Raw genomic sequence first — 14,596 nt, forward strand, 5'->3', positions numbered from 1 at the left:
GAAAACCATGCACATAAGATTTTAGAGGTAAGTCGAATTGGTGGAGTCCAACCAGGACACAAATTGGAGTCCAAGTGGACACAAATTCTGAGTTCCGAACCCTTTCTTCTGGTCAGGCGGAAGGTAAGCCAGACGCGACACGTGTCACGGCTTCTGGAGAATTCGGGGACCGCCTTTGACGGCTATAATCTTCCGCAACCCTTTTTCCTTTATTCGTACATTCCTATTTTTCGGCTGCGATCGAAATTATAGCTCGATTGGAATCACCACCACGCTTCTTCATCGATTTCTCGTTCTCCCCATCGGCGACGATCGAAATCCTTCTCGATTTGGTAATTATCGCTTTTCTCTCCTTCTTGTGTTCGATTCTCGATGCGGTTTTTGGATCGATCGTTTTTTTTTATCGGGAATTTATTAGGGTTGCTTGCTTTGTGGTGCTTGATGATTTATTTTCTGTTAGGATTTTTTGTGGGATCGGAGTTTTTCGTGGTTTTCTTGGTTGTTTTTGATTATTTGGAGGTGTAAAGCAGCCATTTCGGTAGAGACGGCGATCATTTTCCGGATCTGTATTGTTTTTTATATGTTTTTTCCGGATAATTCTTCTCATGCTAGATTACTAAATTTTGATGAAATCTACGGCTCGATTCTGTAATAAAAGCTACAAAAAGGTCAGTTTTTGCTGGGTAGCTGATTTTATCTTCTATAAATAGAACGAAGGATTCTCTGAACATTAGAATTTCCTGCCATCGTGGTATGGTGAACGAAGATTATTTTATTTTTTCTCCATTCTCTTCGGTTGCAGAATTTTGTACTAAGAAAATGCAGAGGGGAAGAGGTGGGAGGGATGATTTCTTTGGGTTTGGGGATCCATTTGCCGGATTTGGTGGCCTCGGGAGACCCGGGAGCCTGATCTCTAGCTTCTTTGGGGGGAGTGACCCCTTCGATGACCCTTTCTTCACTCGACCCTTTGGAAACATGATGGGCCCCAGCATGTTTGGACCCAGTATTTTTGATAATGGAAGAAGCTTCTTTGGAGAGACGAGCAATGCCGGGTTCCTCGAGCAGGCTCCACCACCTAAATCTAAGGGGCCAATTATCAAGGAACTGTCATCTGATGACGAAGAAGGAGATGGCGAGAAGACTGATAGGGAGAAGAAAGATAACCCAAGGAAACATTCTAGGTCAAGTAAAGAACCGTATGTTCAGGACCCTGATGAAGAAACTGAAGGTATAGGCTTGTTATCTTCATGATACTGTCATCGTGGTTGACTAATTGGAATTAACAATGTTGAAACTTCGTAACTTTTTATGTTGCCTCGCAGAAAAGAAGAGCAAGCACATGCAGTATATGAATGAGTTTGGCAGGGCTGGTTCATCGCAGCCACAGGCCCGATCTTATGCTTTCCAGAGCTCGACTGTGACGTATGGTGGTCCTAATGGGGCATATTATACTTCATCTACAACAAGGAGATCTGGAGGTGATGGAGTAAGTAATCAGGAGTTGTTCGAGTTTGTTTTTCTTCTAAGTTGTACTACTGAATATATGCTGATGATCTTGGTGATCTGTTTCGCTAAGGTTTTGCTTGTTTGGTCTGATAGGTCACTGTGGAAGAAAGGAAGGAAGCTGATACGACTACAGGTAAAGCAACCCACATGCTTTCTCGAGGAATTCATCATAAGGTATGCCAATATGTAGATTTTTAAGGTTATTATTTTCTGATTGCTGATTTGGCTCTGTGTATGATTTGAAATGTTACTCCATGTATTTATCTGATTTAGTGCATTGAGGCATCATGATGTTAATATTACTTGTATTGTTTTTGCAGGGGCATTCTGTAACAAGGAATCTGAATTCAGATGGGAGGGTAGACACATTGCAGACATTACATAATTTGAATGAAGGTATTGTATTTTAAAACATAAGTTGTTGTTGTTATTGTTTTCTTCTGATATCTGGTTTTAAGTTGCTTTATATTCAATGCGGTGGGCAATAGATGAGCTGGCTGGCTTTGAGGAAGCATGGAAGGGGAAGGCAAGGCAGCACTTGCCTGCATGGAATCCAGGGCGTGACATGCTTGATAATGGCATTTCTAGTAAGTACTTATTGCATATTATCTAATTGAGGCATTGATGCAATTCATAAGTTTTCCAGTTGTGGAATAGCCTTATTATATTTATAGATTTCTGTTGAAAGTCACCCCATTCTTTACTAATTGTAATGTGGATTACACCTCGTGTGTGTTTATTAGTGTAGATACCTGCCTTATCTTACTTATATTCCCTTTTGTCTATTTGGTTATTTTAGGGAATATTCAAATTTCCCTTCCATTCATTTAGGAATTTGTTTTCTCATCTAAATTGTTTGTGAGTTTATTGCCTTTTTGTTTGCTGTTTTCTTGTTTTTGAGGAAATTTGAGGGTTGGGAATTGCAATTTAGACCGGCCCTATTTAAATTGCATGTTTGAAACAACAGTCAGGCCTTGGTTAAGTTTTTTTTTTCCTTTTCTTTTTCTTTTTTTCGGGTTTCTCTTACTTTCTTTGTATCTCTTTTTCAACCTGAATCTAACCTCATCTCACCAACTTCACTTCCACCTCTAACCATAATGGGTGATAGAAACTTGGACAGAAAACAAGGAGAGCGATATTTCTAATCCCTTGAAACTTAGGCAGGAAAACAAGGAGAGCAATAGTGTAGAACCCTTAAAAAATTAAGCACTTCAAAAAAAAAAAAAAAAAAAAAAAAAACAAAACACTATTCCGGAGCTTACATATAAGGCATTCCTGATGGAGTTGCTAGGCTGTAGCTATTTCAATAAGGAATGGGTATAAGCATGGCCTAATAGCTTTGCTAACCAGTGCTGTAAATGAATCTTATGCTATCCATCCCATAAGTCATTTATATAATGGTCCATTATGATGGCGGAGTATTAGATTCCCTCCATTGGTTCCTAGTGGAAGTTGTCTAGGGATTAAGTGAAAAGAAACTTAGGAGGGACATTTGTTCTCCATTTTGAAGTGAAGTTGAGGGAATAAGGAAAAACAAAGGCTCATTATTTTTTTCTTTGGGGAGATGTTTGAAATGTTGTCTAAGATAAACGTGTATAAGGGAAGAAGGTAGGATTGCTGACCTGTATCTTACCTCTACATAATTTTGCAATTTTCTAGAGTCAACATGTTTTTGTTTTTTCATGTTTATTGAATTAGTTCTGTGTACTTTTGTTTTTTTGGCAACCTACCATTATTTAAACCTGGCGTTTCTGAAGTTGGAATGAAATTGAACTATGATTAAAGTTAATAAGAAAGAAGAAAAAAGAGAAAAACAGAGATGAGAGTAAGGGCTGTTTTAATGCTTGCTGCTTTCATCTGATTTTAGTTTCTGCCTAACTGCTTCCTAGCAGTTTTTACATGTCTAACCTGGCATGGATGGAGATCTAAGAGGTACAATTAACCTTGCAAGGTCCACTAGCTTGTAAGGATGTGACACAGAAGATAAGCTGTTTTTCCCCAGAAATTTTTGAAAATTTGCATCTTTGGAGCCTTAAAAAAAAAATTAGTGGCTTTGGATGATCAAGAATGTTTATCTATGTTAGAAAGCTTTGTCATGTGAAAGGATCATGATTGTTTTCCTCTTTCCTTTAGAAGGCTTCGTGGCATGAAAAGATCTGCATTCTGTAGTCATGATCAGAGGAGGTAGGTAAGTGGCGAAGTTTCCTATTTCAGTTTTAACCTATGTTTTGTCTTGGGGGGTTGAAATTCTATAGGCAATTATGATCCAAAACCATCTTAAGATAATCTGTTATATCTTTGACAAATACAAGTTATGGGCATATGCAATGCATGCTCAAAAACTGAATATAAAGATAAAAATAAAAAATTAAATTTAAAACAGCGTAAAATAAACTTAAAAACAAAGTATAAAAGAGAGAAAGGAGAAAACAAATTCAAAGTAGGCTTAAAATCCATGACAACAAAATAAAAAATGTTGAGGAAAAAATAAACACAATAGAATATTCGATGCGTGGATGTCATTGAAAGTTGTTTATGTATGCAGGGCTATATATTTATATAAGTTAAATACAATCCACTTTGGTATAGTTACATTCTTTTATTTCTCTCAAGAATTAAGAGTTCTATATATCGAGAAAAAAGAGTGTTTATAACACATTTACTTTTTCAAACTCTGAAGGATGATGATATCCTTAATAAGTATCCTACTAAAGACTTCTGAGTGGTAAAAACAAAATGGCAAAATTCATTAGAGTGATGTCGGGAAGTGGCCGTACAAATGGCACAGCTATAACTAGAGATTGAGCTGGCGCAGAGAGAGAGAGAGAAAGAGGACATCAACCGTGATAAGAAATTGAGGGATTCAAGTAAAGGAGCAAATGGAAGAGAAGGTAGCTAGATAGAGGAGGGACACGAGGGGCTAGTGTTACTCTTGTTATTGAGAAGTTGAATATGATATAGATATCTTAGGATGAGAGTATATACATACATATCTACATTTATATATACATATATATGTATAAATCGATTTCTAATATTGTACAGGTGACATTCTAATTGTCTTGTATTCACTTGAAAAAATTGAAAAAAGTTGTCTTTAAAAACCTGTATATCTATGAATTCTTTTTTATGGCTTATGTTATCATTCTCTGAAATTAATATCACGTAAAGTTACCTAGATAATGTGCTTTAAGCATTCAAATTTTGATTTTAGATTAAAATGTGATTTATGCAGAATACTACATGCAAGTAAACATTTTTTATGCTCAAGACTAAGAAAGAATCTTAAATTTATCCTAGCATTGCTCTGCATGCTCGTGCACAAAATGGTAAAATACATGATGAATGAACGTAAACTTGATATTTGAATACTTGGCTGAATTTTCAAAACAATGATTTTGGTTTTAGGTTTTCAAGATGTGGATAAATTGTCTATAAGATACGCTCTTGTAGGATGTTAGTCTCATGCATTGGTATATGATAACAATGATGATGGCTATGCTGAATGGCATTGAATGCTGCGATACAGAGGTCATGCAAAAGGCTTTTTCTTTTTTCCTTTTCTTTTGTGTGTGTGTGTGCGCGCGTGCGCGCGTGCGTGTTGCCATTGACCATCTTTGATATCAATCCCAGATGACAAAATAAATCCAAGTAGGAATCCATGATTATCCTAGTGGTTTTTGCATGGGATGTTCTTGGAGTAACAATTTACAATGAAATTTTTGTGAAATTCTTTTCAAGTGTTTTCAGTTTTATCATTGTCCATTGGGCTTTCATTTGAGGTGTTCTCTTAAAGGAAATGAAAAAATCTTTTGCATTTTGGATGATAATTGGAGTCAGAACACTGATAATTTTTGATTGTTGAACCTAAGCGGAACAAAGTAAACTTTCTGATTTGGTACAAGTTCATATCTTTCTGACGTGGATGTGTTCTATGTAAATTCATGTGTTGGGGCAAGATTATATATCTTTCTGACTTGGGACATCATCATATGAAAATTATAGTGTAAATTAAAGACTGTTATTTGTTGACTATTCAATGAGCTATACGTATCCCCCCTCCTCGCTCTCCACCCCTTCTCCCTACACCCCCAAAACAAGCTCGATATGAAGTCTTCTGAAATGAAACATGGGTTTGTTTCCAGTGATTGATTTACAGGAGTGGATAAGCTTGGTCAATTTGATATGGTTATTCGAGGTTATGTAGACTTCATGAAGGGATCAATGGGGTCAATGGCAGGATTTGGACCACAAGTCCCTTGAATAACCCAGTGGGTTGAGGAATCTTCAAAGTGACCCACTCCAAATTTTTCTTAGTTTGAGCGATCTATATGCTTTTTGATCCTTGCTTCCATTTTGTTCGTTTCTTTTGGGTGGAATTTGTAATTGGCCCTTTAGTATCTCGCATCTTTATACACCAAGTGTCTTTTCTGTCTTGTCTTGATGGATAAATCCAGGAATGTTTGCAGGACTTGAATCTGCATGGCTGGATGAATCATTGATTTCTCTGTGTTGTCACCTTGCATTTTGTTTATTATGATGATATTATATGGTTTTGATTATCGTTTTGATTCTTATTAATAATCCCAATCTGAGATTGTGGAATGGATCTGACTACATTTTTGTATTAATGGTTGTGTAGGAAATGGCAGCGGTAGCAGGCAAGGTGAACGGCCAGCCAGGGGATGGGCTCTTCCATCAGCTGAACGACCCTATGATTCAGGAAGGATGAGGTCACAACCCCAGACTGATTCTTTCAGACGAGGAGCTCACTGAACGAAGAGCTGGGGTTGCTGGCATTGTTAGGGTGAGGGATGAATTAGTGGTATTCTGGCACTTGGAATGAAATTAGGGTCTATTAGCTTTCTTCTGTGAGTTTTTCGTTGGTTTCGTGCCGTCCATGTCAGGATTATAAACTGTAAAGGCATCGTAATGGTAATGTGGCACTACATAAAACTCTTGGATGTTAGTATGTGTAAGATCTGCTTATTGAGACCATCAGATAATAGATCATATGATGGCCTATCACGAGGCCTGCTTTTCTTACACTCCAGTGACTATGGGTGGCTGGAAATGAACATTGCGTGCAGATGTTTGCCGAACAAATTACACAGCATGAAACAGGAAAGATTGACTTGGGTGAGAAGGATGTCTTCTTTTGCCGCTTGTGCGCTAAATGCATTTACGCATAAAAAAAAATCATACATTGTTATGTTGCTTGTTCTTTGTATGGCCATCCATCTTTGATGTAGTGAGGAGTGAGGACTATCTTTATTGGAGACCAGGATCAGGGAACGGGTAATTGAGGTGGACCTCTAGCTTCATCTGTGGTGTGTTCGTTTGCTTGGAAAGGCTTTGGAAAGGGTGCTTCCGAGTTACCAGACCATTTCTGTCTGTGTAGAAAGAAATTTGTTGCTTTTCCTTCTTTAATTTCTTTTCAAGCAGTAGGACAGGAAGTTTGTTTGGATCCAACTTCTGGTTTTTGTTTCAAAATTGGCTTTAGTATTTAAATCAGTTCGCACCTTTTTCTTCCCAAATACTTAAGATGCCTGAATTTTGATCTTGTGCAAAGATCTGGCCCTGCTTTCAGTGGATCTGGATTAACCATCCGAGAGGTCAGAAAAGAGCCTTGTTTCGAGGACGAACTTACAGCACCATTAGCTAGTTTACAAAATAATTTAGGACACACCCTCCAAAACCGGGAGTACAAAAAGCAATACAGTACGAGAAAAACCAAGCTTGGTTTTCCTTTCCCTCTCTAATCCTGGTTAAGCTGAGCTACCTGGCTCCCCGGAGCTCTGGCCACCATGGGGCTCTCGGCCTGCGTGCTCCTGACCCTGGTCTGCTGCTGCACCACCAGCGTCGACACCCTCCCCCCGAAGTCTGTTGACGCCAGCAGGTCCCCGATCACCCCGAGCTCCGGATACTCGCTCCACATCGACATCCCATCCGTGAGCGGCGACTCCATGCCTTCCCTCCGCCCCACCAGCAGCAGGCTGAAACCATCGCTCGTCTCCTGTATCACCCTCACCGTATCCTCCCCGTCCCTCGACACCTCCTCCCTGTACTGCACTCTCTCCCCGTCCAACCTCTCACGCCGGAACTCGTCTACCATCTCGTCGTCCAGCAGCTCGTCCTTCGCCCCGTCGCACCTCCACTCCATCGGCGGCCGGATGCGCACCACCGTCAGCCCGACCGCCGGGTCCTCCGCCATGCGCGCCGCGTACGCCAGCGCCTCCCGGTCGTCGGCCCCGCCGAGGAAGTAGACCGCGATGCGTTGCAGCGGGCGGGCGCCGCCGGCCAAGGCATGCGTGGTGGTGCCGGCGGCGGTGAGGCCGTGGTCGACAAGGATGGCGACGGAGCAGGGGGCGTAGCGAACAGCGTTGCAGTTGATGGCCTGCAGGGCCGGGTTGGCGGCCGCGAGGGTGCCGTCGAAGGTGGCGTTGCGGTGGAAGGGGAGGATGACCAGGGTGACCTTCTTGTCGAGGGCGAGGGAGCAGATGTCGTCGTGCATGGTGGCGTAGGGGGAGATGCAGACGTAGGGGATGAGGGAGACGCTGGACGGGTGCTGCTGCTCGAAGAATCGGAAGGCATTGATGATGCGGTCGCTGTCGGTGATGTGGGAGGACCGGTGGCGCTTGTGGGGGACGAGGATGGCGTCGGCGCGGCCGACGAGCTGCACGAGGTGGAGGAGGTAGACGCAGATGGGGGAGTCGACGATGGGGTGGGAGGTCTCCAGGAGGGTGATGATGGGAGCCACATTGTCCTGGTTGTGGATGCAGACCAGCACCCGGAGCTCGTCGCCGCTTTTCGAGTGCTGGACCGTCCGCCGCTTGTAGGCTACGAACCGGTCCTCCGGGTGGTACAGGTACTTCAGCAGGGGGGCGGTGCCGCCGCCGATGATGATGATGGAGAGGATGAGTACGGCGTAGAGTTGGTCATCCACGCTCTGCTCATAGACCAAAGCATCAGATGAGAGCAATTAGCTCTGCTTAGAAGATTGAAAGTTTGATCGAGATGAACATAGCAATTATAATTTGGTGCGAACAAATCTGATATATATTTAATTTGCATTGCGGGCTGGTAGAAAAGTGGACATGTGGTCGATCGAATACCTTGCTATCGCGCCACTGTAAGGCTGTATCGACTTCAAAGATACCCCTGGCGTTCATCATGAGGCCGACGGACAAGGCGTCGCGCAGCGGCATCTTGCAGTAGAGGCAGGGCAGCATCACCCCGATGAACTTGGCCAGCGTCAAGATCAAGATGTAGGCTTCCAGCAGCCCCCACTGGTTGAAGCCCGATAGCGTCAGCTTGGGGAGGTCCATGTGCAGCCCCGCCGTGGCCAGGAACACCGGCAGGAAAACCCCGGTCACCAGCCGGTCCATCTTCTCCACCACTGTGACCCCCAGAGGCGCCCCTCCCGGCAGCGCCAGCCCGAGTATGAAGGGCCCCATGGTCGCGTGGTACCCGATCACCTCGCTGATCAGCCCGCAGCCGAGCGCGAGAAAGATAACCGTCATGAAGCACGCCTCGTCGAGCAGCGCACCTTCCGGCGTCCTCCGCCGGATCAGCCATACAATGAATGGCCGTGCCAAGAACACGACAAAGAACAAGAAACCGAAGAAGCAGGCGATGGAGATCGCCGCCTTCCCGGGCATGTCGAGCCTCGAGGAGAGCCGGTAGCCGCCGAGGCCGGAGGTGACGAACAGGCTGGCGACGTCGATGATGAGGGACGCCGACATGGCCAGGCGGCCGAGCTTGGAGGTGAGGAGCTCGAGCTCGGCGAGCGCGCAGGAGAGGACGGTGTAGGACGTCCGGGACCACTTGGAGGCCAGTTTGATGGGGATCCTGCCTTCCCGGAAGCTCAGGGGGAGGTCGGGCCCCTGGAGGTGGGCGACGAGCATGATGATGCCGGCAGGGAGGACGGACGAGAGGATTGCGATGGCAACCGCCTTCTTGCCGGCCTTGGGAATCATGGTGAGGTCGGTCTTGACGCCGATCATGAAGAGGAAAAGCATGAAGAAGAGGAGGGCGACGGTGTTGAGCTGCTGCCAGCTCCGCGGGCTGAAGAGGATGTCCTCGAACTTCCCGTAGCGCCCCAGGACGGAAGGGCCCAGTATCACGCCGGCCTAGTAGTAAAAAATCCAAAGCGACAACATGAATTAGATTAGATTAGAAAGTGGTAGCAATCTAGTCCTCGTTATAATTATATGCATAGATGGATGGAATGAAGGTGGAAGGATGGCGTACGATGATCTGGGAGATGGCGACGGGCTGGGAGAGGCGGCGGAGGAAGAAGTGGGTGATGCGGGAGAAGATGAAGATGATGATGATCTGGTAGATGAGGAGAGGGAAGGAAAACTCTAGAGGGTTGTCGCCGATCCAGACACCGGCGGAGGTGGCCTTGATGGCTGGGTAGCAGAGCATGGAGTACTCTGTCCTGTTACGGGTTGAGTTCTCTGTATTGTCATCCGTGGCCATGGTGGCGGCGGTGGCGGCGGCGTCGACGGTGGTGGTGGTGGTGGTGGTGATCTTCTTTCTGCTGCAGCTTAGAGAGAAAGAGAGAGAGAGAGAGAGAGAGAGAGAGAGAGAGAGAATGAGAGAGAGCGAGAGAAACTGGTGGTGCTGCACCTTCCCCCTCCTACAGAGATGGGGAGAAGTGTGCGAGATGTGAGGGAGAAACGGTCAGCGCGGTCCATTGCAAGTTTGCCGCATACTCGAGGTCTGAGACAGTTGATGGTTGACCAAGGATCTTCTTCAGGGGAGATTGACCGTCATACTCATAACGGAGACTGCAACGGATCCCACCTAAAATGTTGTTGATCCTCATAATTGTTATAACGACTGTTGATGCTAATAATTCCAAAATTTTAAATAAAAATAATATTATTATAGTAATTAATGATATTATCTCCTTAGCTATTACATTAATTGAAAAATTTCCATCAATAAAACTAAAAATAACAAATCATAAATTCAGATGTAGCTACCACGTCAATAAAACGAGGCTAAGAATACTAAATTCTAAATCATCAGCCTTGTTATTGGATTTTGTGATAAGAGTTTCGATCCTCTCAAATTACTTCTTCGCAACATAGACTTGAACACCCCTAATCTCAATCACAGATTGATTAAGATCCAAGCTCAATTTCTTTTGCATTAACTTATTCCTTGCCACTGGAAATCTCTTTCACCATTTCTAGCGGTCCAATTAACTCATCGTTGTCTGCTAATGCTAGAAAATTTTATACTTGAAGATCTACTATTTTAGGATCTAGATGGAAACATACTTTGTTAGTGTTTTCTTTTATCTAGGGTTGCTACGAGAATATATGGGCTAAGATCTAGAGCCACGTTGCCTTAATCACTAACCAAATTCAAAAGAAAGACACCAAATTGTATGATGCAAGATTTTTTTAGAAAAGCATAATTAACTAGATCAAAATTTATGCATTGTTGGATGGTTGGAAGTCTCCACTGCTCCTTTCTCTTTTTTACATTTCTAATTTTCACCCATATTCTCATATCCTTAGGCAGCATGGTTCTTTTCTTTTCCTTATTGCAAATCAAGGAAAAGTCTGGAGCTATTAAACACCCCTTGGTTTGTGCTCTTTTTGTTTTCCAAGTAGAAAAGAAGGCAGCAAATTAAGCTCTGCGCACAAACACCATCTCTTTGGTGAGATTTTTTTCTTTTCACTAATCAAACATTAGTCTTCCTTTAGAATAGAGGATGGCAATTAGCTATTATATGATTGAGAGATCATAATCAACAATGGTATTAGATTTAAGATCATGATATTTCATGCCAATGGTGTAGGAAGTTTTTCAGATTTCTATAATTTAATTATAGCTTCGTACTAATTTGTATATATAAATTCCTATCAACCAATTACTTACATTTCAAATTTTTAATTTTTTAAAATCTTTGTTGCTTATAAGACTACCTTTTAACTTCTATATCAATTTGCAAGTTAATTCACATAAGTTAATGTGTACTTTCAAATGTAATGTGGGTCACTTTAGATATTATCATTCAATTACAGTTTTTTAGTATCATTCGATTACAGTTTTTTCTTATTGCTTTGTAGATACAATTATGTCTAATAAATTTAATTTAAATACATTTAAATTCATTTCTTATGTTCTGATTTTTTTTATTCTAATTTTTCAAAAATAAAATTTACTTTTCTTTCAAATGTTATTAATTCATCCAAGATACCAATCAACTTGATCTATGGATCTTTTGAGTATAATCCTGTTTCCAAGCTGAAACACCTTGTCCGTGGAGATTTGATAATGTGCGGCCCGAGGATTACCGGGGGCGGTGGAATTCGGCCATGCTGCTCGTGGCGCGCTCTAACCTCCCGCCTTCTGATCCCGCCCTCGCCCTCCTCCCGCGTTGCAAAACCCTGCGCGACGTCGAGCAGCTCCACGCCCGCCTCATCACCTCCGGCTTCCTCCGTTACCCCTCCCTCGCCGCCGGCGTCGTCATCCGCCTCTCCTCCTCCCCCCACCCCGCCTCCCACCACCTCGCCCGCCGCGTCTTCTTCTCCCTCCCCATCCCCACCGACCCCTTCCTCTGGAACGCCCTCATCAAGTCCTCCTCCCACGGCCGCGATCCCAACCAGGCTGTCCTCATTTTCGCTCTCATGCTCGCCGCTGGCATCACCGCCGACGAGTTCTCCTACTCTCTCGCCCTCAAGGGCTGCTCCCGGGCGTCTCTCCTTAGAGAGGGCTCCCAGATGCACTCTCTCATCCGGAAGACTGAGCTCTCTTCGAACCTTTACCTCCAGAACTCTCTAATCGGTTTCTATGCTAGATGTGGGCTCTATGAGCTTGCTCGCCAGGTGTTTGATAGGATTCCGCAGAGAGATTCGGTCTCCTGGAACTCGATGATCGACGGGTATGTTAAGAATGGGAGGATAGGCGCTGCAAGGGAGCTTTTTGATCAGATGAGAGATGGAGATAAGAATCTGGTGACTTGGAACTCTATGATCGGAGGTTGTGCGTCTGAAACCAACGGGATTGGAATTGACATGGCTCGCCGGTTGTTTGATGAAATGCCTGAGAGAGATTTGGTGTCGTGGAATTTGATGATCGATGGGTATGCCAGATGCGGAAGGATGGTTGATGCAGAGGATTTGTTTGAACGCATGCTGGATAGGGATGTGATCTCTTGGGCAAATATGATTTATGGGTATATGGAGGCTGGGAGTGTTGCCTTGGCCCGGAAGTTGTTTGATGAGATGCCTGAGAGGGATGTGATCAACTGGAATATCATGATGTCTGGTTATGTTAAGAATGGAAATTCCGCCGAAGCCTTGAATCTATTTAGCATGATGCGGCTGCAAGGCAGTGTAGCTCCTGACAATGCCACTCTAGCAAGTGTTCTCTCAGCAATTTCCGAACTAGGCCGCATTCATGATGGGATAGCAATACATGAGTACATTGAGAGGAACTGCTTGCCTTTGGATGGGAAGCTAGGTGTTTCTCTCATCGATATGTACTCAAAGTGCGGTCGGTTGGAAGATGCTTTAGAGGTATTTGAGATTTCAGGGAGAAGCGTCGATCATTGGAATGCGATGATTTGCGGGCTAGCTGTTCATGGCTGCGGCGCACTCGCTCTCGAACTCTTCAGGGAAATGGAGAGATGTTTGGTGGTGCCTGATGATATTACGTTCATCGGAGTTCTGAATGCTTGTAGTCATTCAGGTTTGGTGGAGGAAGGACTGATGTGCTTTGAGATGATGAAAAGAGATTACAATTTGGAGCCTAAGGTCCAGCATTATGGATGCATGGTTGATGTTCTTGGTCGAGCAGGGCAGTTGGACGAGGCAATGAAATTGGTCAAGAATATGCCCGTCGAACCAAATGATGTGGTTTGGAGATCCTTGCTTAGCGCTTGCAGGAGCCATCGAAACTTTGACATGGGCCAAACGGTAGTGAAAAATATAATTGAAGGGGGAACTTGCAATTCTAGTTCGTATGTGCTTCTATCCAATCTCTATGCTAGTATTGGGATGTGGGGAGATGTTGGCAAGGTTCGGATGATCATGAGGGAGAAGGATTTAAGAAAGGTTCCTGGTTGCAGTTGGATTGAACTTGATGGTGTTGTTCATGAATTTGTTGTGGGAGATAATTCGCATTCGGAAGCTAAAGGAATTTATTCTTTATTGGAGGGTCTGTGTAAATCTAAGTTGTGCAATTCACCCGTTTTATAATGTATACATAAAAATCATGTTTTTCCTCCTTCAACTGCTTGTGCTGGACTTTGATTTTTTTTATTTTTTATATATATAATCTCCTTATCACTTTGGAGTCCTTGAAGACTAAAGTATTGCTTAGGATTGTTTTTGGAGTGGCCAAAAAAGTTTTCCAGACCCCCAAAAGTACTTCTCGGTGATATATAAGTGTTTAGGCCCTGTTTGGGGGAGCTTTTGGAGGGCCAAAAAGCACTTTCTGGTTCTTCAAAAGCACTTTCAGATAAAAAATGGAGTTTCGTAAAATTTTCAGAAAGCTGTTTCAGCTTTTGCGGGAAGCTGAAAACAGCTTTTGGGGAGAAGCTCCAATTTGGAGCTTCCGAAAACGTTGTTTTCAGCTTTGTCGGGAAGCTATTTTTTTACCAAAATACCCCATTTAAATCTTACTTTTTTCTCCCAAAACCCTCATCCCCCTCTTCCTCTCTCACTCATCTCCTTCCTCGCCCTCTCTTTCTTCTTCTTCCTCTCAACGCCGCCGTCACTGCTCCTTCTTCCTCTTCTTTTTTTTTTCTTTTTTCTTTTGTTTTGGGAGCTTAGTGGAAAACTTGAAATAACTTTCTGATTCTGCTGGAAGCTGGAAAATTTTTACTTGGCAAAAGCTCTAATTTTGAGCTTCTCGCTAAAAGCGCTTTTCGAAACCCATCAAAAAGCTATTTGATTTGTGTGATCTAAATACCTCTAAACTTTGTGTGTTATAATATTTAGATTAAATAAAATATATAAACTATATATTAACAATACTTTGCACTATATTATATTAACATGAATATAATATATAATTTTATTATAATATTATACTATGCAATAATATATTAATATGCAATATT

General features: G+C 43.1%; 3 protein-coding genes across 3 annotated transcripts; 2 read left to right on the forward strand and 1 right to left on the reverse strand.

Annotated features, from left to right (window-relative positions):
- The first annotated feature begins 202 nt into the window (after positions 1-202).
- LOC148699742 (uncharacterized) lies at positions 203-6,552 on the forward strand. The gene is made up of 7 exons (XM_088712413.2): positions 203-332; positions 803-1,228; positions 1,323-1,486; positions 1,600-1,680; positions 1,827-1,902; positions 1,995-2,093; positions 6,149-6,552. The coding sequence occupies exons 2-7, from the start codon at positions 820-822 to the stop codon at positions 6,280-6,282; spliced, it is 963 nt and encodes a 320-aa protein (XP_088568539.2). The 5' UTR covers positions 203-332; positions 803-819; the 3' UTR covers positions 6,283-6,552.
- A 586-nt stretch (positions 6,553-7,138) lies between these two features.
- On the reverse strand, positions 7,139-10,099 carry LOC103708288 (cation/H(+) antiporter 15-like). The gene is made up of 3 exons (XM_039115262.3): positions 9,760-10,099; positions 8,622-9,638; positions 7,139-8,455 (listed from the first exon to the last, which is right to left on the reverse strand). The coding sequence occupies exons 1-3, from the start codon at positions 9,988-9,990 to the stop codon at positions 7,265-7,267; spliced, it is 2,439 nt and encodes an 812-aa protein (XP_038971190.3). The 5' UTR covers positions 9,991-10,099; the 3' UTR covers positions 7,139-7,264.
- Positions 10,100-11,743: 1,644 nt separating this feature from the next.
- CRR4 (Pentatricopeptide repeat (PPR) superfamily protein) lies at positions 11,744-13,764 on the forward strand. Its single transcript, XM_008793134.6, has one exon. The coding sequence runs from the start codon at positions 11,847-11,849 to the stop codon at positions 13,728-13,730; it is 1,884 nt and encodes a 627-aa protein (XP_008791356.4). The 5' UTR covers positions 11,744-11,846; the 3' UTR covers positions 13,731-13,764.
- The last annotated feature ends 832 nt before the right edge of the window (positions 13,765-14,596 follow it).

This window comes from Phoenix dactylifera, chromosome 16 (assembly GCF_051530095.1).
Source record: "Phoenix dactylifera cultivar Ajwa chromosome 16, Ajwa_hap1_PhDact_Kaust_v1.1, whole genome shotgun sequence".
Classification (NCBI taxonomy): domain Eukaryota; kingdom Viridiplantae; phylum Streptophyta; class Magnoliopsida; order Arecales; family Arecaceae; genus Phoenix; species Phoenix dactylifera.

Excerpts from the sequence above, each read along its gene's own strand:
- LOC148699742 (XM_088712413.2), top strand. The coding sequence starts at position 820 with ATGCAGAGGGGAAGAGGTGGGAGGGATGATTTCTTTGGGTTTGGGGAT. Across the intron at positions 1,903-1,994 it reads ATTACATAATTTGAATGAAG|ATGAGCTGGCTGGCTTTGAG; the intron begins GTATTGTATTTT and ends GGTGGGCAATAG. Across the intron at positions 2,094-6,148 it reads GCTTGATAATGGCATTTCTA|GAAATGGCAGCGGTAGCAGG; the intron begins GTAAGTACTTAT and ends ATGGTTGTGTAG.
- LOC103708288 (XM_039115262.3), bottom strand. The coding sequence starts at position 9,990 with ATGGCCACGGATGACAATACAGAGAACTCAACCCGTAACAGGACAGAG. Across the intron at positions 9,639-9,759 it reads TCGCCATCTCCCAGATCATC|GCCGGCGTGATACTGGGCCC; the intron begins GTACGCCATCCT and ends TTTTACTACTAG. Across the intron at positions 8,456-8,621 it reads TACAGTGGCGCGATAGCAAG|AGCGTGGATGACCAACTCTA; the intron begins GTATTCGATCGA and ends GTCTATGAGCAG.
- CRR4 (XM_008793134.6), top strand. The coding sequence starts at position 11,847 with ATGCTGCTCGTGGCGCGCTCTAACCTCCCGCCTTCTGATCCCGCCCTC.